At 36.9% G+C, this 25,191-nt stretch overlaps 1 protein-coding gene across 1 annotated transcript; it reads left to right on the forward strand.

Annotated features, from left to right (window-relative positions):
* Nucleotides 1–17,642: 17,642 nt before the first annotated feature.
* LOC110778638 (uncharacterized) lies at nucleotides 17,643–19,786 on the forward strand (the record flags this gene model as incomplete). Its single annotated transcript, XM_021983188.2, has 3 exons — nucleotides 17,643–17,769; nucleotides 18,907–18,927; nucleotides 19,040–19,786. Coding segments are annotated over 3 exons (558 nt in total), but the record flags the coding sequence as incomplete, so codon positions are not given.
* Nucleotides 19,787–25,191: the final 5,405 nt, after the last annotated feature.

Genomic DNA, 25,191 nt, shown 5'->3' on the forward strand with positions numbered 1-25,191 from the left:
GTAAAGAGGTCCTGGCCCGATACCTGAGATAGGTAGACATCTTCAGCATCATCATCCCACACACCGCACACTTCTCTCTCGATTCGATCCATAGGGACCACAGTGAGTGGTGCACCTTGAGGTGTAATGTACACCGTAGGGTCGAAGTTCTTATTTTCTGGTTGGTCTAGAGAGATGTGACAAGAGCTGAGTGGGCTCTTGTTGTTGTTGGGTTTGCCAACGTTAGGGAGAGGTATTACTTCATCCTCTATCATGTCCTGGATTGTGTTTTTCAGTGTCATGCCCATTTCCTTGATGGAATTTGCAGTAAGTACCTTCGACCCAATATTTAATTTTGACAGGAGGGTCACGGGTGCGGCCTATAGGCTCAACTTTCCTTTATTAGTTAGTCTTTCGAGGGCTTGTACCAAAGTCGACCCGAGTGGGGCAAACTTTCGATCTCGGACCCATCTTCCAGGGCTTCTTCTGGCTGGGGTCTCTTCTACGGCATGGACTTCTTGGGCTTGGGATGTGTGGCCCCTGTTGTAGGTGTTACTTTTGTATGCGGGCTTTCTTTGCATTGTTTTTGCGAGATCATCCTCGATCTTTATTCCCACATCATAAACTCTTTTGAAAGTATCAAGGCCCAGGTACCTAAGGTGTTGTATGTAAGCCGGGTCCAGGTTGTCAATGAATTTTTGGACCAATTCTGTTTCGGGAGGCCTATTGATTAGTTGGGCCGCTTGGTCTCTCCATCTAGCAAAGTAGGTTGTGAAACCTTCATTTTTCTTTTGGAAGAGAACTTCCAGCTCGCGCATGGTGACTTGAAAATCCATATTCGACGAGTATTGCTTGATGAAGACATTGACAAAGTCCTCCCAAGTGGGGAAGAGCTTAGGGTCCTGGTGGTAGTACCATTTGAGCGGCACAGGTTCCAAGGACAAAGGAAAGGCAGGTAAACACATGGACTTGTCCACGCCTTTCAAGTTCATGGCATTTACGAAGCTCAAGAGATGATCACGGGGATTGTCCGTGGCTTTGAATTTCGGTAAGTCAGATGAACTGAACTTTTCTGGTATTTTGCCAGGAAAAGGTTCAGGATCGAGGGAGAAGTACTTGCTCCCCATGGTTTGCTGTAGAACCATTTTTCGATCCTCTTCTCGTTATCGAGGTCGTTTTTCGCTTGCGCAGCTGCTAAGGCTTCGTTTTCCATTTTCAGTTGACTCATGAGTTGGGTCATTTGGACCATCCGGTCTCGCAATTCTTCGATGGACATGTTTGAGGGTGCGAATCAAGGTTGGGGGAGCGGAGATCCTTGAAAGGGGGAATGACGGACGGAGCTTGGAGTTACTAAACCTTGCGTTGGTGATGTAGCTTCGAGACGCACTAACCTTTGATTTTCAGATCGGCACCAAGTGGCAGGACCAGCCCTATGCATAAGATAAGCTAAAGTTTAGGCCCCAAAGTTTTAAGCATTACATAGTCTAGACTTTTGACTCTCTTTATTGGGTTTTTTTTTTCTTCTCTTTCTGTTGGTACACTTTTGGTTTTTTTTCTTGGTCATTCTTTGGATTTTCGAAACACTTGCCCGTGTGACATTCATAGTTATTAGCATGTTCGGTTTTGGTGCCGAATATTGTCGTCATAGGAGGCCTAACAACGACACAAAGAGTTATTTATTATTATTTTTTTTAGTCGCTTTTAGAATCGAGTGCCTTTTCATACGCCCTCGCAATTTTTTTTTTTTACGGAAAGTTTTTTTTTTTTGCTACGTATTTTCTTTATGCGCGGCCACCGAGGCTGATGTGCCTGATCAAAAGGCCAGGCAGCAACTTCAGCGCCCAGCGAAGGGCGTGAGAAATATTGGCGCCCAGCCAGGGGCGTTGAAAATGCGTCCCTGGCTGGTTTTCGTTTTCTGTTCACGTATATTTTTTCGTTTATGCGACTTTGATTTTGCGTGCTTGCCTAATAACGTCCTTTACGCGTTGTGCAGTGTCTGTGGGATTCGTTACGGGCCATCCCGAGCGTCGCTTATTTTTGTGGCGATCGTTCGGGTTTGCGGAACACGTATTTTGGTATAACTCTTTGGCCAATTGGTTCATGAATGTTTGGGCAATTTTTAAGGTCGTTGGTTTTCTAGCATTATTTGTCACACACAATCACATGATTCGCTACACATAACTAACATTACATCATGAGGAAAAATAATAATATGTCATGTAGTTTATGAAAGGCTTATATGGGTAGTATTTGCATCGGCTTGGTACCGCTTCTATCGCGGATCCAACACATGCCCCGGTCGAGGTAGTGCCTTCAACAGACGAATTTCGCCCAAGAGGCCAATCACGATGTAAGCCAAGGGGGCATGCACCAATGAGAGGGACCTAGTGGGCGAGCGATTGGGTTTGGGACGGGTGTACTACTAGCGAAAGTGCCGAGTGGACAACATTCGAAGCATATGCACCCCCCGGTTGGCGATGGGTATCCTTAGTCCCAACTCCCGAGATGAAACATCCAAGGGAGCCAAGATTCGTTATGCGGTTCTGTTCGTTCACATTAATATGCTGATTTTCAGGTCGTCCCAACTTGATGGGGAAATAAACGCGGGGTAGGATCGTTTCACCCTTCGGCTATTTTGATTACCTACGAGCACGAGTATTTCCTTCACTATCCCCAGTAGAGTCGCCACTGTGAGGGGGTCGAAAAAGCACGAGGATAATGCGTGACCTCGTCCCTCGTGGGCGTGACGTTTCTTTTTGTCAAATCAAGTGTAATTGGATTTCCTGTGAGTTTACACCCAATTGACTAGTAATATAGGAGTCGCCATTCAGTTTTTAACGACAATGAGAAAAACTGACAAAACCCGGTTATCGTGACATAAAGGGAGTGCAATTATGTTTGACCACGACGGCCGTAGGTTCCCTTGTGATCCCTGGTGTGGGGATCTCTCAACGTAGACCCACAAGGTAGAGATTGAGGGTTCGGGGGACTGTAACTACCGAGAGGAGTACTCGCTCTTCGATAACTCAAGAGGCAGGATATCCTTACTAGCTCAGCATAAATAATTGAAGGGACATGCGTTAACTATTAAACTAATCTGAATTGATTTTAATAATATGCAACACATAATACTAGATCGATCGTGATTATCTTGTTTAGATTGATTTAAGGGACCTAGAATGATAGTTCAATTTCCCGAGATATTATCTTTGTTAGGCGTGATAGAACAATCAGATTTAATTGTTTAACAGTTTTATAAAAGGGCGAGGAAAGCGATTAAATCATGCGAAGGGACACATTACGACGCACCCTTGAGAGGTGCGTCACGGTTCTCAGAAAACTAACCACTTTGGCTTTGCTATTTCTCCTTTTATTTAACGAATCTCAAGTTTCCGGGCTTAATCCTTCAGCTACAAGGGACAGGATACGTTCTGTTTGATTTTTGGATCGATTGCGACAGAACGCGGGATTAATTTCGCAGCGTGAGGCTTAGGCTTAGGGGTTGGAGTCAATACTCAGAATATGAATTGTGTGTTGTCCTTTTCACGTCGAATTTGGGGCTGTATTTATAGGGAAGAGTTCATGGAAAGATAGAATTTTAGAGCTCTAACAAAAGAAGAATTAGGAGTGAATACGTACCCAGGTAATTTCAGCGCCCAGGGCGGGGCGCCGAAGATTTCGGCGCCCAGAGCCAGGCGTTGAAAATAGGGTCTGGGCCGAATTTCCTTGTCAGATTTGGACTCGTGGAATACGGAGTCTTTGAGACTTATCCGAGTCTTTTAGCGCGTATTAACTTTATGACGGAATGCGCCTGGGCCCGTTACGAACTCTAGGCTCGTTAGGATTTTAATTAATAAGTAACTCTTATTTTCGAATTATACTAGGAATAGGATTCCTCTTGCAAATTCTATCTCTTTTAGGATTTATGTCGGAGTGCAACACCTAATTCTGACAGGTTTCTATCATTTATGTCTTGCCACTTTTAGCAACTACCCGTTACGGCAGTTACTATTTTTAGCAGGTTTCTATAAATAGCAGGTTCGGGTGAAATGAAAAGGGTGATCGAGATTCGTTATTTTATAGGAGATGCGTTGCCAAGTGGAGATTTTATGTTCTCATCATCGAACCTTCCCTTTCGGGAATGGGGACAAAAGTAGGTGTCTACACATTCTTGCCCATAATTGCCGAAAATTATAGTACCTTAAGGGCGATTCTAGTTGGTCAATCTTAAGGCGGATCCGGACGTGCTATGGACTATCTACGGAGGGACGACACTTGGAGTCCTAAAGACTTGTTCTTGTTCGGTTCGGGCGCAGCTAGGGAGGGCACGCTACAAAGTGTATGCATCTGAATTATGCTAACTGATTATGTGTAAATAATATGTTTCCTGGCATTAAGATTTATGTTTTGTCATATGTATCATAACCTAACAGTTCGTGGCCGGAGTGGTTTGCTCAATTGTTTGTTATGTCCAATTATGCCTAACAATATGGCTAGTGGATGATTTTGGTATTAGTAAGGTTTTTGTCTTCATGTTGGAGTACTACTAAAACTCCACGAAAGTTGTCATGATTTATCGGTTCTCCATGTGTCGTAAGACATGGACGGTTTTTCATGTCTCATAAGACATGGACGGTTCTCCCTCTGCCGTAAGAGAGGTTTTTCATATTGGCAATTTTTTTTCCTTGTATGAAACGACAGAACTCCTTGAAACGAAAGTAACGATAGGAATCCCTGACACGACAAGGCAGACATATGATATTTTTTTTCCTTGTAAGAAACGACAGGACTCCTTGAAACGACAGGACTCCTTGACACGACAAGACAGGCATATAACATTTTTTCTCTTGTACGAAACGACCGGACTCCTTGAAACGACAGTAACGACAAGACTCCTTGACACGACAAGACAAGCATATAACAATTTTTCTCTTGTACGAAACGACCGGACTCCTTGAAACGACAGTAACGACAGGACTCCTTGACACGACAAGACAAGCATATAACAATTTTTCTCTTGTACGAAACGACCGGACTCCTTGAAACGACAGTAACGACAAGACTCCTTGACACGACAAGACAGGCATATGACATTTTTTTCCTTGTACGAAACGACATGACTCCTTGAAACGACAGTAACGACAAGACTCCTTGACACGACAGGACAAGCATACGACATATTTTTTTTATTTCTTCAATCGCAACGTTCGTGAAACTGTCGTTCCGATTGCGCGAGGGTATTGAGGATAACGCAGTTATACTATATGATAGAATATCGAATATAGTAGAGTTATGTTATAACTAAGCTATATGATATAAGATAGAAGTCTATATGAATTAGGAAACCTATGAAGAGTAGGAGATCTAGTTTGTATTATAAATAGAGGCGTATGCCCACCTATAACACAACACAATATTATATTTTCCCTATCAATAATATATTTTATCATAGTTGCTCAAATTTCGTATGTGTTAATCTTCATTTATTCAAGTAAGTGTGTATTGATGTTCTTTTCATGTGTAATTTAATTGTTAATTTCATTTATTTTGACAGTTTTTGATAATTTTATCTATTATTAATTGGAATTTCATGGGTTTTCTTTACACCCAAGAACAGACGTGCATCTTAATCAATGGCAGACGTAGTGTTTATCAACCAGTAATTAGAATTTGTCCTATTTTTCGTATGTTCTTTTGTTGGGTTTTTGTATTTTTCTTTGGATGTTTTTATTGGTCATAGTGAATGCTCCTCAACCAGGTTGTTTATAAGTTTTCTACATTTTCTATAATTGTCCCTTAAATCTATTATGTGTAGTATGTCCATAATTTAATTGATACAAATGATATTTTTCTACTACTTGATGTGCTTTTCTTTCTATATATGTTCTTTTATATGCTTGGTGTGCTTTTCTTGCCATATATGTTCTTTTATACGTACGAAAAAATTCATTGTGAATCTTAATTAACGTTCTACTCTTTAAACTAATATTCACAACTGTGAATCTTAATGAACGTTCTACTCTTTAGACTAATATTCAAAATCAACAATGTATAGTATTTCCATAAATTAATAGATACATTTGTTATTTAAATTTTATGATTGATGTATTTTTGGTCGTATGTTTTTGCTATTAGTTGAGGAATGTGCTTTATTTTGTTTTGTCCTTTCAATGATAATAATATATACAATTGTCCAGTATATAGTGTAAATGTGCTTTTAATACGTTTATTGTTCTTTTACTGATAAAACCGCAAATAAAACATTGTAAATTGTTAAAGATTTAAATGCAAATAAAAGTAACTGATTGTTTTTGTAAAGATTTGTTAAAATATTAATAATCTTTGACTTTTTTAATCAATAAAAATAACTGATTGTTTTTGTAAAGTAACCATGATATGCGTGATTTTGGGGGGGAAGTTAGTTATGTGATTTTATTTTTTTATTTTTTTTGGCAAAAAATATCAAAACGACGTAGTTTTAACCCGGTTGCGTGTAGAGCTACACGCAACTGGGTGCACCTAATAATTTGCGTTGCTCTAAGGGTATAGTCATGATTATTACTAGGTTAGATCCCGTGCAACACACGGATAAGACTAAATAATTTGTTTTTTCTATTATGACTAATTTATTTAAAATGATTTCATGTGTAGTATTAAAATAATAATACTAATTTGGAAAATATATGTCAGTAATGGAAAAATCTCAATTTTTATGATATAATTGTTTTTATAATACACGTGGTAAGTTGCTACTCCGTTTTAGCAAGATAGTATTTTGATTTTCATAAACTTTTTCAAAAAAATAATTAATTATAGTCTTAGCCTACAGGCAATAGTTTTTTAAAAAATGTGTTATTATATGTTCATACACAAACAAGCATTTATTATTATTATTTTCTTCCATTTTATGTAGCGGATACGGGCATGGTTATAGTTATGGATACCTAAACAAGAGTAGAACGTTAATTAAGATTCACAATGAATTTTTTCGTACGTATAAAAAAATATATAAAAGTGATTAGTGCAATCTTAGGTGTTTAGGGTTTCGACAAAAATACTTAAATTGGACCCAAAAAAAACTTATCATACCTTTATCAGGTAACTGTTTATTAAATGATATCCATAACTATAACCATACCTGTATCCGCTACATAAAATGGAAGAAAATAATAATAATAAATGCTTGTTTGTGTATGAACATATAATAACACATTTTTTAAAAAACTATTGCATGTAGGCTAAGAGTATAATTAATTTTTTTTTTGAAAAAAGTTTATGAAAATCAAAATACTATCTTGCTAAAATGGAGTAGCAACTTACCACGTGTATTATAAAAACAATTATATCATAAAAATTGAGATTTTTCCATTACTGACATATATTTTTCAAATTAGTATTATTATTTTAATACTACACATGAAATCGTAATTTTGAAAAATAAAATAAGAAAAATAAAATCATGAAATTAGATATTTTAAAAGATTCTTTAATTAAAATTTTATTGAGAAAATAAATAAATAAAATCTAAGGACACACTAGGAAATGACATGTGTCATTCCTGGTGCGTCTTTTAGTATATAGTATTGATTGATTGCACGTATCATTATTTTCACAATTTATTAGTCTTTGCTGAAAGGAGAAATAATAAAATTAATGGCAATATCTCTATTTTTATTTTATATTTTATTGAGTATAGCTTATAGCTTCTAAGTTATCCTAATGGCATATAAACACTACAAGAAATTGTACCATTAACGACGGAAAATTCCGTCGCTAAATGCCAATAATCGTTGATTAATCGCGGGATTTCCTGTCGTGATTTTTGACCCGTCGTTATTAGGTTGTCATTTTATTTAAGTTAAGAAGACAGAATAAATAAAGGAAAATGATTAAAATTCTTGTAGTGAAAATATATCTTATTTACACTAATATAAACCTGGTCCATGCTAACTTAGCGTGGACCAGGGCAACGGAGTAATTTTTATGGGTAACATATGTAACTGTCACGTGACAGTTATTTTGTAATTTTAAATAGTAACTATATGCGTATTACAGTAACTATGTGTTTTAAAGAGTTACTATGTGTTTTGAAGAGTTTTAATGCGATTTGTGTCTATCCCACTTTATATACGTTTTAAAAAAAATTTATTTTTCAAAATTTCAGATCTACATTCTGTTCATTCTCTTTCATTTTCTCTCTCTTCATTTTCTCTCTATGCTTTTCAAAATTTAGCCCAAATTTCTAGGTTTTGTTCGATTTTTTCGTAATTATCTTATAATTCTTATGATTGGATCTATTTGATGAGGAAAAATTGGAGGAAGTAGTAGATCAAGAAGGAGGTTCGTCGTTGCCGAAATTGAATCGAAGAATTTGCGCTCGCCTACAAATCTTCGCAAGAATTTTTAGAGATCACATCTCGGCTTGTTGTTTTTTAAAGAATTTTAAGTCTATTTTTATTTAAAATTGAAAATATTTGTTGTTTTGAAGAAATTAATGTTTGTGTTTTACCGAAGTATCATTTTCACTTCGCGAATTCGATCAGTGACTTCAAGATTTTAAATAGTAACTACATGATCGAGTAATACAGTAACTATATGGTTTAAAGAGGTACTATGTAATTTTAATGGTTACTATATGTGTACAATAGTTACTATATTATATTAATGGTTACTATATGTGTACAACAGTTACTATATGTGTACAATAGTTATTATTTTGTTGAGTGATTCGAAATGTTTGTTATTTTGTTGAAATTAGGGTTAGTGTTTCACATAGTTAGTATAGAAATGATATAGTCACCTTTAATTTATGTTGCGAATTAGTGTTTTTAATAGTCACTGGAATGTTCGTTGTGTTTATGTTAGTAGTAGTTTTTAGAGTAACTATACTTTTTTTAGAAGTTACTATAACTTTAAAATAGTAACTATGTGTTTAAAATAGTCACTATATTTTTTAGAAAGTTATTATAAGTTTAAAACAGCAACTATGTGTTTAAGATAGTTATTATGTTATGAACAATTTATAGTGACTTTTTGATAAATAATAGTTACTATACGATTACATTATGTACTATGTTATTTAGAGTATGTATTTGTCCGCTTCTTAGATAGTGACTATATGATTATAATGGTTACTATATGTGTTCAATAGTTACTATATTTTAATAATAGTCACTATATGTTTTATATAGTTACTATATGGTTTATGTAGTTACTATATATTTGATATTTGTATAAGAAAATAGTACGAAGTATCAATCACATGTTATTCCAGGTCCTAAAGTTGCACTATCTAGTGACGAATCTCCAAAAAATACTTTACAATATCATTTGTATAAGAAGAAATAATGCCTTAAATTTAGAAAAAAGAGACAAAGGCTGTGAATTTTAAGAATTGAAGCAGCAAAGCACAAGAGGTAGAAATAGTGTTTGTTGTTTGGGTGAAATTAGGGTTAGTGTTTCATATAGTTAGTATATAAATGATATAGTTACCTTTAATTTATGTTGCGAAATAATGTTTTTAATAGTCATTGGAATATTCATTGTGTTTATGTTAGTAGTAGTTTTTAGAGTAACTATATTTTTTAAAAAGTTACTATAACTTTAAAACAGTAACTATGTGTTTAAAATAGTTACTATATTTTTTAGAAAGTTATTATAAATTTAAAACAATAACTATGTGTTTAAGATAGTTATTATGTTAAGAACAGTTTATAGTGACTTTTTGATAAATAATAGTTACTATACGATTATATTATGTAATATGTTATTTCGAGTATATTTTTGTCAGCTTCTTAGATAGTGACTATATGATTATAATGGTTACTATATTTGTACAATAGTTACTATATTATAATAATAGTCACTATATGTTAAGCTAGTTGTTGTGTGATTATAAAGGTTACTATATTTGTACAATAGTTACTATATTATTATATTAGTTACTATATGTTTGAAATAGGTACTATGTTTATTTTATCATGATGTGTTACCATATGTTTATTTTCTTCAATAGGTACTATATTATTTATATAGTTACTATATGTTTGAAATAGATATTATGTTTATTTTATCATGACTTGTTACCATATGTTTATTTTCTTTAATAGTTATTGTACGTTTTATATAGTTACTATATTTTTGAAATAGGTACTATGTTAGTTTATTATGTTATGTGCATGTTTTTATGTTATTCTATATTTTTAATGATATAGTTACTGTATTATGGATAGAGTTACTATATTATTATCACATCAACTATGTCTGCAACTTTGTGACTAAATGACCATCAATAATATTTATAGGTATTATATCTTGTATTATAGTAACTATATGTTTGGTATAGTTTTTTATGTATATTATAATGTTCTTTTCATGTTCTTTGTTGTCTTCTATGTTATTAGTAATAAGAGTTATTATGTTATGATAACAACAACTATATGATCATAACAATAACTATATCTACAACCTTGCTCGTATATGACTATTATTAATATTAAGAGTTACTATATCATGTATAATAGTAACTATATATTTTTAATAGTTATTATCTTATCATTATGTTCTTTTTATGATCTTTCTTTGTACTCCATGTTATTATTAATAAAAGTGACGATATTATTTTGACAGTAACTATATGACTATAACAATAACAATAACTATATATGCAATTCTGCAAGTATTTTACCATCGTTAATTGTAAGAGTTACCATATGATGCATAATAGAAACTACACGTTTTACATAGTTACTATGTTATTTTTTCATATTTAAATGTTAAATTATTAACTTAGTTTAAATATTATTGATTCAGAAATACAAAGATGATGCACCCAGAATTAAAATCGTGCAAAGAATAAATGCTGCAAGGAAAACAAAAGCAGGAGGAGAAGAAGAAAATCCTGACAACAATGGAAACCAAGAACGTGGTAGAGGAAGGACATGACGTGTTGGTGGAAAAAAGAGACGTGGTCCACGTGGACGTGTCGATTAGTATTTTTTAGTTCAAAAAACATTTGAGTTTAACATGGTTTATTTAATAGATGCAAAGAATTAGAATGTCGTAGCTAAAACAACTAACCAAGTAGTTAATGTTTTCTTTATTATTGTTCAAGAGTTATAACTACTATTACTTTTGATATAGTTACTCTTTTATATTTCAGTAATTATGTGATATATAATAGAAAAAATTACTATATGACCTCTAAACCATCTATATCATATTGTTTATTTTTATAATATAGTAATTGTTTTACAGCTAAAGTTATTTTTCTATATAACATAGTTAATCTTTGGATAGAATAATTGTTCTCATCGAAATTACTATATTATTATTATTTATTTCATAGTTACTATTCTGAAAATATAGTTACTTTACAGAACATATAGTTTCTATAATTTACTCTTTTTGTCTGCAAGAATGAATATATAGTAGTAATTGTTTTACGGTTAAAATTACTTTTCTATATGATATAGTTACTCTTTGGATAGAATAGTTATTCTTATCATTATTATGTTCATAGTTATTATTCTGGATATATAGTTACTTTACAGAACCTACAGTTTCTATAATTTACTCACTTGTTAAAATTACCTAATTACCCTGGTCCATGGTAATCTTATGGTGGACCGGGTCCATGCAAGTGGAATTGTTTGAGCCCAAGAGTTGTGAAAATGGCAACATGAATTCTTGGAATGTGTGCAATTGGTTACATTGTGGGTTGATATGGGAGCTCTTAAGCTCTCCACTAATGATGTCAGTTTTAGAAATAGATGAGAGAAGAAAAAAGGAAACCTGCGTAGAAAGAAAGGAGAGAAAGAAGGGAGAGAGTAGAAGTTGTTATTATATTCAGGGTGCGTTTGGTTGGGGGTAATAATCAAAGGGAATGGGAATGAGAGGATATCATTCCCTTTGTTGTTGTTTGTTATGCCTATTTCTTCATTCCCTTTATCCTTTTTCATTATTGAGTTCACCCTAAAACCTTCTACACTCATCCCCCCCCCCCCACACTTTCCTATTCCATTCCCCCTTCCCTTCCCCACCCCCTCTCTCCCTCCTCTGACCCTGAATCTTCAACACACCTTCATCGGCGCTCAACCTTCACCCCCTTCTGAAGCTCCGTCGCCACTCAAGTTTCACCGCCTCCGTCGCTGTTCGAGTTCACCGCCTCCGTCGCTGTTCGAGTTCACCGCCTCCGTCTCCGTCGAGTTTCACCATCGCCGCTCAAGCAACCTCTTAATCATGGCTTTAAATAGTCAAATTCGACCATAAAAACACCAGATCTGGTGTTTTCATGGTCGAATTTGACCATTAAAACCTCAAATTTGCCAATTAAAATGTGCGAATAGGAAAGGGAAAGGCGGCGGCTGCGAAGAGGAAGAGGCGGCGGCTAGGTCCACGAAGGAGAAGAGGCGGCGATGGGTTTCTTTGGTTTCTCCGGCGATGGGTTTCTTTGGTTTCTCCGGCTTCTTCTCTGGCGATGGGTTCTCCTCTACTTTCTTCTCCTCATTCTCTCTGTGTTCCCCAAACAATATTCTAAATCAAAGAGAATCATTCTCATTCCCTTTCTTTCCCTTTGTTGATTCCATTCCCTTTACCCTCTGCGAACCAAACGCCCCCTCATTGCCTATCAAATACAATGAATGATTCCTTATATAAGGCTGTCATAAGGGATCAGCTAACAACCTTCTAACAACTTCCTAAAATTAAGGAAAATTATTTAAAAGCTAGCTAACTGTTATAATTAACTCTTGCAACTAACTTTCCCGCCAAAACTATGATATTTATGATATTATGATCATCCCATATCATAACACTCCCCCTGAAAAAGACTTGACCTCAAGTCTAGACAACAAAAGAAGGAAACTGAGCATGAAAATCAGCTGCCACCTCCCATGTTGCTTCATGATTCTCAAAACCAGCCCAACTCACAAGATACTGCTCGTGAGGAACATTTTGAAACTGAACCACACGTTTCTGTAAAATAGCTGCAGGGGTGACAGATTGATGAGCAGGATCAATCCCTTGAAACCAATCTGGAATATGGGAAGCAATAGGAAGAGTACCCCTAAATTGCTTAAGTTTAGATACATGGAAGACATTATGTATCTTGGCATCAGCTGGAAGCTTTAACTTGTATGCAACTTTCCCAATAAGAGCTGAAATCTGAAAGGGGCCATAGTAATGATGAGCCAACTTCTGGTTTGACCTTCTGTGGACAGTGATTTGCTTATAAGCTTGTAATTTTAACCATACCCAATCACCAACATTGAACACCCTTTCTGACCTATGTTTGTCAGCTTGGACCTTCATCCTTTCTTGTGCTTTTGCCAAATGAAACCTCAAAGTGTCTATCATAGCTTCTCTCCTCAACAAACTCCTATCCACCTCTGCATTATTGGATTCTTGTGGTAAGTAAGGCAAATGAAGGGGAGGAGGTTGATTGTATACCACCTCATATGGAGTAATCTGACTGGCAGTGTGGAAATGAGTGTTGTACCACCACTCAGCCAGAGGCAACCACATGTGCCAATCCTTGGGATGCTCACAAGTCATGCATCTAAGGTAATTCTCCACACACCTGTTAACAACTTCATTCTGCGCATCAGTTTGAGGATGATAAGCACTAGACAACAAGAACGAAGTGCCATGGAGAGAAAAAAGTCCCTTCCAAAAGTTACCGAGAAACACAGAATCCCTATCACTCACTATTGTTCTTGGCCACCCATGATGCTTGAACACATTGTCTAGGTAACACTGAGCAACTGTGATAGCAGTGTAAGGATGAGAAAGAGCCATAAAATGAGCGTATTTGCTGAGCCTGTCAACCACTACAAAAATAACTTCCTTGCCACCAGATTTAGGAAGTCCAGAGATGAAATCCATAGAAACATCCACCCATACCTTTTCTGGAATATGGAGTGGTTGAAGAAGACCTGGTGTTGCTGCAGTATCATACTTGGAAGACTGACAAGTGACACAATGTCTAACAAAGTGTCTAACATCTTGAGTAAGGCCTTTCCAAGAAAAAATAGACTTAACTCTGGAAACAGTCAATTCTCTACCACCATGTCCACTTTCAGGTGCAGCATGTTGCCACTCAATAATCTTTTTTCTAAGATCTGGATCAGGTCCAACCACTATTCTATTCTTCTTTTTGAGGAGACCATTTTGCAACACAAACCCATCTACCAACTGTCCACCAGACAGAGCCAAATATGCATCATTCAATGTAGCATCCAGTTGATAACTAGCCATAATCAAAGATGAAAGATTGGAATCCAGAACAGATATTGCCATTAGCAAAATCTCAGTACCATTGACTCTAGAAAGTGCATCTGCAGCCACATTTTCTTTGCCACTTTTGTACTGGATTTCATAGTCAAAACCCATCAACTTAGAAAGCCAAAATTGTTGAAAGGGAGTGGAAATTTTCTGTTGTAACAACCATTTCAAACTCTTTTGGTCAGTCTTAATGAGAAAGTGGCTTCCTAAAAGATATTGTTCCCACTTTTGCACTGCAAACACAATAGCTAACAATTCCTTTTCATATACAGACAATTGTTTCCACTTTGGACCTAATGATCTGCTGATGAAAGCCAAAGGGTGTCCCTCCTGCATTAAGACAACACCAATTCCCTTCTTAGATGCATCAGTTTCCACAATAAACTGTTTATCAAAGTTTGGAATAGCCAGAACTGGGGCTGTCACCAGTGAAACTTTGAGTTGTTCAAATGCAATCTGAGCATGATCATTCCAGGAGAAATTGTTCTTTTTGAGGAGATCAGTTAATCGTTTGCTGATAGATGCATAGTTTTTGACAAACTTTCTGTAGTACCCTGCTAACCCTAGAAATCCTCTTAGATCTTTGAGTGTAGTGGGAACATGCCAACTTTGAACAGCATTAACTTTGTTTGGATCAGTTTGAACTCCAGCAGCTGAAATATAATGCCCCAAATACTCTACCTTATCTGTAGCAAACACACACTTGCTCAGCTTGGCAAACATGTGATTAGACTTCATTAACTCAAACACTAAGGCTAAGTGAGTCCAATGCTCCTCAAGAGTTTTGCTATACACCAATATGTCATCAAAGAAGACTAACACACATTTCCTTAGGAGAGGTTTAAAAACTTGATTCATCCAGTTCTGAAAACTAGCAGGTGCATTAGTCAAGCCAAATGGCATAACTAAGAATTCATAATGGCCAGTGTGTGTATTAAAAGCTGTTTTATATACATCAGGTGGGTGAACTCTCATCTGATGATAACCAGACCTAAGATCTAACTTAGAAAACACAACAGCACCAGAAAGTTCATCCAACAGCTCATCAATGAATGGAATGGGGAACTTGTTTTTGACAGTTCTATTGTTCAACTCCCTGTAGTCTACGCACAATCTCCAAGTGCCATCTTTCTTCCCAACTAAAACTACAGGAGAAGCAAAGGGAGAGGCACTAGTTTGAATTATGCCCCTGTCCAGCATTTCTTGCACTAGTTGCTCAATGATATCTCTTTGTTTCAAAGGATATCTATAGGGTCTTATGTTTACAGGTGTGGCATCTGGTAACAAGGGAATTGGGTGATCAAACACTCCCCTTAAAGGAGGCAATTCCACAGGATCCTCAAACACCATGTGATAAGTAAGCTGTAATTCTTTTAATTCTTCAGCAACCAGAGATTGTGGATTGGAAGCTACTGGACCACCACTAGACTGATCTTGTACTTGAATTAGGCACAACTGGACAGCTGTGGAGAATACCTTGGAAGATGGCTCTCCTTCAATAACTTTCAGCTTTTTGCTTGGAATGCCCTTAAGGAGAACAGTTTTGCCATTAAAGCAAAACTCCATATGAAGTTGCATGAAATCCCAAGAGATAGGCCCCAATAAGCTAAGCCATTGTACTCCCAACACCATATAACAACTACCTAAAGGAATCAGTAAAACATTTGCTTTAAAACTGATGCCCTGTATAGTCCATGTGAATCCCTTGCAGATGTGTTGGCAAGCTAGATGGTTCCCATCAGCTACTGTAATTGCTTGAGGTGGGATAGTTTCCACTTTGCAACCCAATTTCTGAGCTATACTAAGATCCACAAAGTTATGTGTGCTACCAGAATCAACCAATATCTGAATTGGTTTTCCCTGTACCACACCCCTAACCCTCATAGTGCTAAACCCTTGACTTCCAGAAAGTGCACTCATGGAAATTAATGGTTCAGTTATGTCTGTCTCTCCCATATCTCCATCCTCACCCTCACTAACCTCCTCAACTTCATCTCCAACAATCTCAACAGTGAATAGTTGTGGCTCTTTGAATTGGCACTTGTGATTCCTATCATAAGGAGCATCACAGTAATAGCACAACCCTTTTGCAATTTTCTCCTGTCTCACATCAACAAGAATATATTTGAAGTTTTTGGGTTTTTGGTGGGGATATTTGGTAAGGGATAAGGTTGTGTTTGGCTTATTTGATGGAGTAGGTAATAAGGGTGGTTTGTTGCTAGGTATAAGTGGAATAGATTGTAAAGGTTTAGGGTTGTAATAAGGCTGTTTGTACGTAGTTTTGTGACCCATGGATGTCAGGTTCTCCTCCTGTAATCTAGCTATGAATAGCATCAGCAATTGAACCAGGTCTAAGGGCCTTCACAAAGGGTTTGATTGTGGGTTTGAGTCCACCAATAAAACTCTCAAGCATGTAAGCATCAGGCAGAATATGGTTGTTCATCATCATAATGGACCTCAAATTCTCAAATTCATCAATATACTCATCTAATGAACCATTCTGCTGTAATTTGTTAAAATTTTCTACCACATTATGCGCAGAATAATCTTTAAACCTAGCATACAGATCAGCTACAAAATCATTCCAGTCAACTATCATGCTTTTCCTAACAGATAAATAGTTCATCATCCATCCCGCGGCCTTATCAATCACATTCAATGAAGCCAAATCCACTTTCTGCTCATCAGGAATTTTGCATAAGGAAAAGTATTTGCAGCATTTCTTAACCCAATTTTTAGGATTAGTGCCATCGAATTTAGGGAAATTCAGCTTAGGATTCATACCTAGTGATCTGGTTGAATTAGATCTGTGACTGTTGGTGGAGGTATCTTCATTACTATTTCCTGAATCCTTGAAAGCTTGCATGAACTTCATCAACTCATCGAACTTTTCATCCATTCTTTTGTTCTGATCTTCGAGTTTGGAGTTTTATTCTTCCAATCTCTTTTCCAGATTCCTAAATTGTTCTTCCATGGCTGCTCGCTTCCTCGTAGCAGTAGGAGCCAGGTCTAGGTGAATTGATTACAGAATTTGAGAGAGTGTGGCAGCGTTGGCTCTGATACCAATGATATGGGAGCTCTTAAGCTCTCCACTAATGATGTCAGTTTTAGAAATAGATGAGAGAAGAAGAAAGGAAATTTGCGTAGAAAGAAAGGAGAGAAAGAAGAGAGAGAGTAGAAGTTGTTATTATATTCATTTCCTATCAAATACAATGAATGATTCCTTATATAAGGCTGTCATAAGGGATCAGCTAACAACCTTCTAACAACTTCCTAAAATTCAGGAAAATTATTTAAAAGCTAGCTAACTGTTATAACTAACTCTTGCAACTAACTTTCCCGCCAAAACTATGATATTTATGATATCATGATCATCCCATATCATGGGTCCCCCACTCTATTGGCAAGGCATTGCTGCTTTTACTCACTCTTCTTCTTCTTCTTCTTCTTGCCCTCCTTGCCTTTGTGATTGCTCTTCCTCCTACCCTTTTTTCTCCCTCCCTCAAGGTAACGAATTAATCATGTTTATGCACTACAAGAAATTTTACCATTAACAACGGGAAATTCCGTCGCTAAAAGCCGATAATCATTGATTAACGACGGGATTTCTTGTCGCTAACCCGTCATAAAAGGGGCTGTTGTTAACTCTTGTAAAAGACATTAACGACGGTTGTTCCCGTCTTTGTTTGGTTGTTAGCCCCGTCGTAAAATCCTTTTGCGACGGGATTTTTGACCTGTCGTTATTAAATTGTCATTAAAGATACAAATTCTTGTAGTGTTATAATCCAAAAATTATTACTTTGATTGCATTATAATCTACTAATTAATCGCATGATCCGGTTAGGCGTTAGGATACGTAGATTTGTGTCTTAAATCGCGTCTACGGTAAGATCTACACATACATTAGCTAGGTGTTTTTAGAAACACATTATTCTCCCGATTACAACGCCAACTTGTTAATCAATCTTGGACTATTGATTAACAACTCGTTAATCAATGTTGGACTATTAATTAACAAATTCTTTAATAGAATAATACTACTATTGTTTTAGGTTTGTTTTCTATGCAAATGTATTTAGGAATTTTGTTTTGGTATTATAAGGAGAATAAAACTACTTGATAGATCTATTTTAGGGCATGATATGTGACTTTTGTTACCTTAAATGTTATGGTTATCAACTTCGGTTGATAAGTTCTGGATCTTTTAATCAATGGCATCAACTTTTTTGTTCTTTTTTAAAGCATATTCACATGCATCTTGCTTCATGTTTCAATATTGGCCTTAAACATGAATCACTTGATCGTCTAGAACATGGAAAGCCAACGTCAATTTTCACTAATGTCGCACTAATAAAAGTATATTTGGATCATTAATGATTACTCAATAATGACGGGTCAAAAATACCGTCCTAAAAGGCTTTACACCCAAATAAAGACGGGAACAACCGTCATAAATGCCCCCGTCATGACAAGAAATCCCGCCACTATTGGCTTGTAGTGTAGTATCAGTCAAACTTGTACGTATGCTCGTGAAAACTGATAATCTGCTAATTACTTCAACTAATCTAGCTCCTGAAATATATGACATTCTCGGAATTCCTGTGTTCTTGACCTAGCTGATGCATTTGTATATTTTTCTTGCAGGACTGAACCAATCATTTACAGGTTAGGCTATAAAGATTAAAGATCATTAAAATTCATGATTTCCTTCGAAATGGCTCACCGTCCTAGGAATTATTTCATGATTATGGTAGTATTTTTGTTGATGTTTTTACAGATTGTATGAAGCATGATCCTGATGTTAGTGAAGAGATGGAGAAGCACTTTGCAGATCTCGTGGCAGATGAGCTAAGACAAAAAGAGGCGGACGCCTTAGAAAACCGGAGAAGATCTGAAATGGGATTGTTAGAAGCTAAGAAGATCGCTTCTCAGTATCAAAAGGAAGCTGACAAATGCAACTCTGGTATGGAAACTTGTGAGGAAGCTAGAGAAAGATCCGAACAAGCTTTAGAAGCGCAGAGAAGGATAACGGTAATGTGGGAGCAAAGGGCGCGCCAGAAAGGATGGAACCAAACTGTTGCAATTAGGAGAAGAGCGAGCCAAAAGAAATGCGAAAATGATAAAGGTCGCAACATGCGACCTTTAAGCCGTGTCACAACGATGACATGGCATGTTTATGTGTCATGATTTAAACTGGAAACTAAAATATTTAATTTATATATTCTATTTTAAATATTTCAAAAAAAGCTAGGAAAATCTTAATATTCTAATTAATTTCCTTATTTATACCGACTACCTTATTTACATATTTTCATAGTAAAAATATTGCATTGATAGTAAAAATATTATGATGACTCTTAGCCTACGTGTCGCCTATATGTACCAATTAAACTGCGACACGTAAGATTGCGATAACAAAATGTTGTCGCAACTTGCGACCTTTATCATCATCCAAAGAAATGATTAGTTGAAATTCAGAGCACCATTTTTGATATATTTAGGAAAAACAATTCATGTATTCATCAATTACACGGAGTTTTATTTAGTACACGTATTCAGTTAGCTTTAAGTTTCATTCATTAAATTCGAAGAACAGAAGAAGAAAATTGAATGAATGAGCTGTTTAAGAAGAAATCTTTAGTATCATCCAACCATGATTCTGTTTCTTAAGTTGCAGTCTTGCAGAAATCTGAATGAACTGTTTAAGCAGAAATCTGAGTATCATCCAACCATGATTCTGTTTCTTAAGTTATTCAACCATGATTTTGTTTCTTAAGTTGCAGAAATCTGAATGAACTGTTTAAGAAGAAATCTGATAATCATCCAACCATGATTCTGTTACTTAAGTTGCAGAAATCTGAGTATCATCCAACTATCACGTCTTTCGTGTTTTCTACTTCGAACACATTGTATCCTTTGGCGCAAATTATAAACGCGCATTGTTTTCTGTTACTAAGAAGATGCCAAAAAGTTTTTGATTGACTATTCAGTTAACACAACTTAATTAGCACATAACCCTTGAGCGGTTCGGGTCAGTGTCGGTGCGGGCCAAAAGCGGGTCGAGAAATAAAAGGGTCAATTTTAATGGGTCAATAGCAGACGGGTCGATAAACGAATGAGGACAAATGAAAAAAAGAGTCGTATGCAAAGGCTTTTGAAGGCTAAAAGTTGATTGTTGATAGGCCATAAGCCATCTTAGGAAATGTCTAGAATTATCCTAAAAATAATCTAGTAAGAAAAATCTAGATAAATACAAGTGTAGAAAAATCTAGAAAGTAGGATACACTAACTATAAATAGGTTGTATGTGCATAAATTGAGAGGTGGGCTAATCAAGAGAGAGTTCCACAAAATATGAGGGGAAAAAACAAGGGTTCTGTTGTGGGAACTTTTACGGTGCTGATGTGACACGCGCTCCTCGGAGGTATCAGGTATGACTTGGCACGAAATTCTGGCAACCTGCAAAACAAGAATATTCCCGTAGGAATATTCCCTCCGATGCTTAAGTAAGTATAAGCTAGAGAGATAAATGATTTGTAGAGAGAAGGCAGAGCAAAGACAAGTTTGTTGTGGTTGGGCAAGAATTGAATGCCCTTTTACCTTGGGATCTGAGCTATTTATAGTGCTAGGGTTTGTTGGGGACTGCACCCTCAACCCTAACTATGGGACACGTGCCCCTTGGGGATTTAGGACACGTGGCCTTTGCCCTGCAATGATGGTCCTCCCATATTTGGACCGGCTTTTAAAGATAATGGGCTTTGCCCAATGGGGTTCTGTCTTTATTCTGGTGGAGTAGCAGGACTTTGGGCCTTCTTTCCAGGCCTGGGCCCATCTGATCAGTGTGAGTTCGTAGGCTGCCTCTTTGGGCTTTGGGGGAGATTTGTTCAAGCCCACATCAGGTTCTACCAAAGAAATAAGTGTCAGATATGTGCTTTTGCAAATATTGTTGTACAATTCTTATTAATTAATGTAATCAATGATAAAAAAAATTACAATTTTGTCATATTATTCAGGTCCATCAAAACTTCCGCGTGCGTTCTCAAATTTGTATCCCTATTTGGTGATTGGTATTGATTTGGATAATCAAAATTTACTGGGCTTTCTGACTTTGTGGCTGGCAATGTCGACCTTTGTAGTTACGTTTATCCTTACGGTTAAACATAATCACGTCCATTACACCACTGCGACAGGAATCGGCTTCGGGTTGTGTATGGGTTCCGCAGCTTTCTTGATTTTAGCAGCAATTTGTTACCACACCTGTTGTTTTAGTTTCTTGGACCCATTGGTAATAAAGATCACCCAATTAGATGATGCACGGTTGGAAAAGTGTAAGGAAAGGGATGTGGTTAAAAAGGTGGAATCCAAATTATATGTTATACAGCGAAAAGGTTGCAGAAGTGTTGACAAAGAAGGCACGATTAGAAGAAAAATTGAAACAGAGTGAGAGAACAGAAGACGCTTTGAGAACAAGGATTCGACAACTTTCGCAAGAAAATATGGCCAACAAGAAGAAAAGGATGAAGGATAATGAGCATGATGATGACTGATCAGCAAACGAGCAATCAGATGAGTTGAATTAGATTCTTGTAGTTTTTTTATGTTTGAGTAGAAACTTGGATGTTTGTTAACCCTTAGAGCACAGTATAAATTTCTTTTACTTTTCAACCTTTAGTTTTTTTAATGTGTTATGATATCTTTTGGATAGTTTTTCGTTTTTGAATGGTTTGTTGTATTACATGATAAGCGTGTTTTCCGTCGTTGATAGAAAACCACCTATGCAAACAAAATTTAGAAAACCACTTCAACTACCGGCAAGCGGTAAGCAAAGGGATCGTCCCAAAGAAACGGTGAATTATTGAGTTGGAAGTCAATCTAGTTCGATCAAAGATTTGTTTTGAATTGTCACTTTTTAAGAGTCTAAAAACAAATAAAGAACTATGTAAAATTGAATCAAGAAAGGGAAACGTTAGGGAGTTGGGGATAGCCTAGGGAAACCGGGGGAAATCAATTCAACTATTTAGCAATGGTGATCATGCAACGAAATGGTGATTAGGCAAACGGAATCTAAAGACGAACCCGCCACCTCTCGGATAGGGAACGCTAAGCGTCTAATCCACGGAAGAGCTTTCGCTGTTAGGTTATGATTCATATGACAAAACATAAATCATGCGGAAAAACCATAAATCCAGGAAAGCATATTATTTACACATAATCATTTAGCATAGTTTAGATGCATACACTTTGTTGCGTGCCTTCCCTAGCTGCGCCCGAACCGAACAAGAACAAGTCTTTAGGACTCCAAATGTCGTCCCTCCGTAGATAGTCCACAGCACGTCCGGATCCGCCTTAAGCTTGACCAACTAGGATCGCCCTTAAGGTACTTAGAATTTTCGGCTATTGTAGGCAATTGTATGACTGAATTTTTTCTCTCAAAAATCACTTTGAATACTTGAATTGTTCTTCTAAAATAATGACCCCAGGCCCTTATTTATAGAGGTATGGAAAAGGAACTGGAATCCTATTAGGATACGAATTAATTAAACTAGAATCCTAATAGAATTCTTATTTAATTAATTCATCCTTTTAGGTTTAGGAATTTAATCATATGTCGAAACCTGATAGCTTTAGGATTCGTATAGCACACAAACACACACACGCACGCACAGCAGCCCACGAGGGGCGCCATGCGCCACGCGCAGCCCGCGAGCTCGCAGCCCATTGCCACAAGGCCCACACGCTGCCGCAGCCTTGGCGCGCGCTGGGCCTGCCTTGCGGTGGGCCTGGCGCAGCCTTGGCTGGTGCGTTGTGGCGCGCTGGCTTGCTGGGCGATGGCCGGGCTTCGTGCTGGGCCTTCGTCTCGCAGGCCTCGTCCGATGCTAATTCGTACTATACGCTTCCGATTAATTTCCCGATTCCGGAATTCATTTCCGATACGAACAACATTTAATATTTCCGATTCCGGAATTAATTTCCGTTTCGAACAAATATTTAATATTTCCGTTTCCGGAATTATTTTCCGATTCCGATAATATTTCCGATTCTGACAATATTTCCGTTTCCGGCAATATTTCCGATTCCGGCAATATTTCCATTTCCGATAATATTTTCCGATACGTACCATGTTTCCGTTTCCGGCAACATCTACGACTTGGATAATATTTATATTTCCGATACGATCCATATTTCCGTTTCCGGCAATATCATCGTTTCCGGAGTATTCATATCTTGCCTTGTGACGATCTCAGCTCCCACTGAAACCAAGATCCGTCGATTCCGAATATCCATAGATGGAGTATTTAATGCCATTAAATACTTGATCCGTTTACGTACTATTTGTGTGACCCTACGGGTTCAGTCAAGAGTAAGCTGTGGATTAATATCATTAATTCCACTTGAACTGAAGCGGCCTCTAGCTAGGCATTCAGCTCACTTGATCTCACTGAATTATTAACTTGTTAATTAATACTGAACCGCATTTATTAGACTTAACATTGAATGCATACTTGGACCAAGGGCATTATTTCCTTCATTCGCCTAATCCTAGACTAAACTAACTAGCATATAATAGGTACCGCCATTTGATCAACACAAGATAGGTCCACAATGTCTTGCCAAACCTATCCTATGGTTCCACGGAAATCTAATCGAATAGCATTTGCAACTACCACTCAACTAGCATGGATTTCCTATCAACAAATCTTATTTAATCACATGAATCAACCAACAATCAATAATCTATTTCCCCTAATTCATCCCCTAGTTTCTCCCCTTTCCCTAACCTAAAACTACTCACTAATCATCCTAACAACCAAGCTATCTATTAGTTCAAAACTAGCTATCATGAAATTAAAGGAGAAGAAGTAGAGAATAGGAAACTCAATTGCACAATCAAATCAAAAACTGAAAATCAAAGTAACAAGCATAATTGAAATCAAGAACTCAAGGTATTGAGGAATTGCAAAACAATTATCAACTAAGCAAGTGCAAGAATTAAAGAACTAAGAATTCAATTGCATAAAGAAGAGAATAGTTGAAGAAAATTACTGAATTGATGCTTGGAATTAAAGAGTTTCTCTCTCTAGATTGAAGAACAAAATCACAAAACCTCTAGAATTGAAAGTGTAAAAATATGAAGTGTAAAATATGAAAGCGTACATTGAAAAAATCAAAAATCCTATTTATACTAAACCCCAAAAATAAGAGATTTAAACTCGAAAACTGAATCCCGCGCAGTCGTGCGATCGGGCAGACCCAGGTGCGATCGCATCGGTGCGATCTTGCTGTGCATCAATGCGAACGGGCCCTGCGACGATTCTTCTCCTTCGTGCCGTGCGAACGTGCCCAACAACCGTGCGATCGCACGGCTGTAACTTGGCTAAATCTCAGAAAATCCTCGTGTGCTCGCACAGGAATTCAGTGCGAGCCCACCGAAATTCCGTGCGAGCGGGCTCCTCTGCGGTGCGATCGCACAAAATCACTCATAGTTCCTGCATCGATTTTCCAGATTTGTGCGAACGAGCTCCTCTATGATGCGATCGCACAAATTCCCATATAGTTCCTGCATCGATTTTCCAAATTTGTGCGAACACACACTTTAGGGGCACGAGCACACGAACCTGCTTGACTTTGGAGGCAACTTTGCTGACCCGTGCGAACGCACATAAATTCCGTGCGATCGCACGGTCACTGTTCGAGCAATTCTCAGCTATTTTCTATCATTTTCAACATTTTTACCTGGAAAGTACAAAGATGGAATAAGGGGATAAAAATGCAACAAAACTACGCAAAACTATCAAAAAGATTAATAAAATTCTATAAAATCCTAGGCCTAGAGCGACATAAATGCCGCTCATCAAACTCCCCCAAGCTAAGCGTTTGCTAGTCTCTAGCAAACAAAACTCAACTAGGGAAGAAAGAGCAACCTAACAAG

This window comes from Spinacia oleracea, chromosome 6 (assembly GCF_020520425.1).
Source record: "Spinacia oleracea cultivar Varoflay chromosome 6, BTI_SOV_V1, whole genome shotgun sequence".
Classification (NCBI taxonomy): domain Eukaryota; kingdom Viridiplantae; phylum Streptophyta; class Magnoliopsida; order Caryophyllales; family Amaranthaceae; genus Spinacia; species Spinacia oleracea.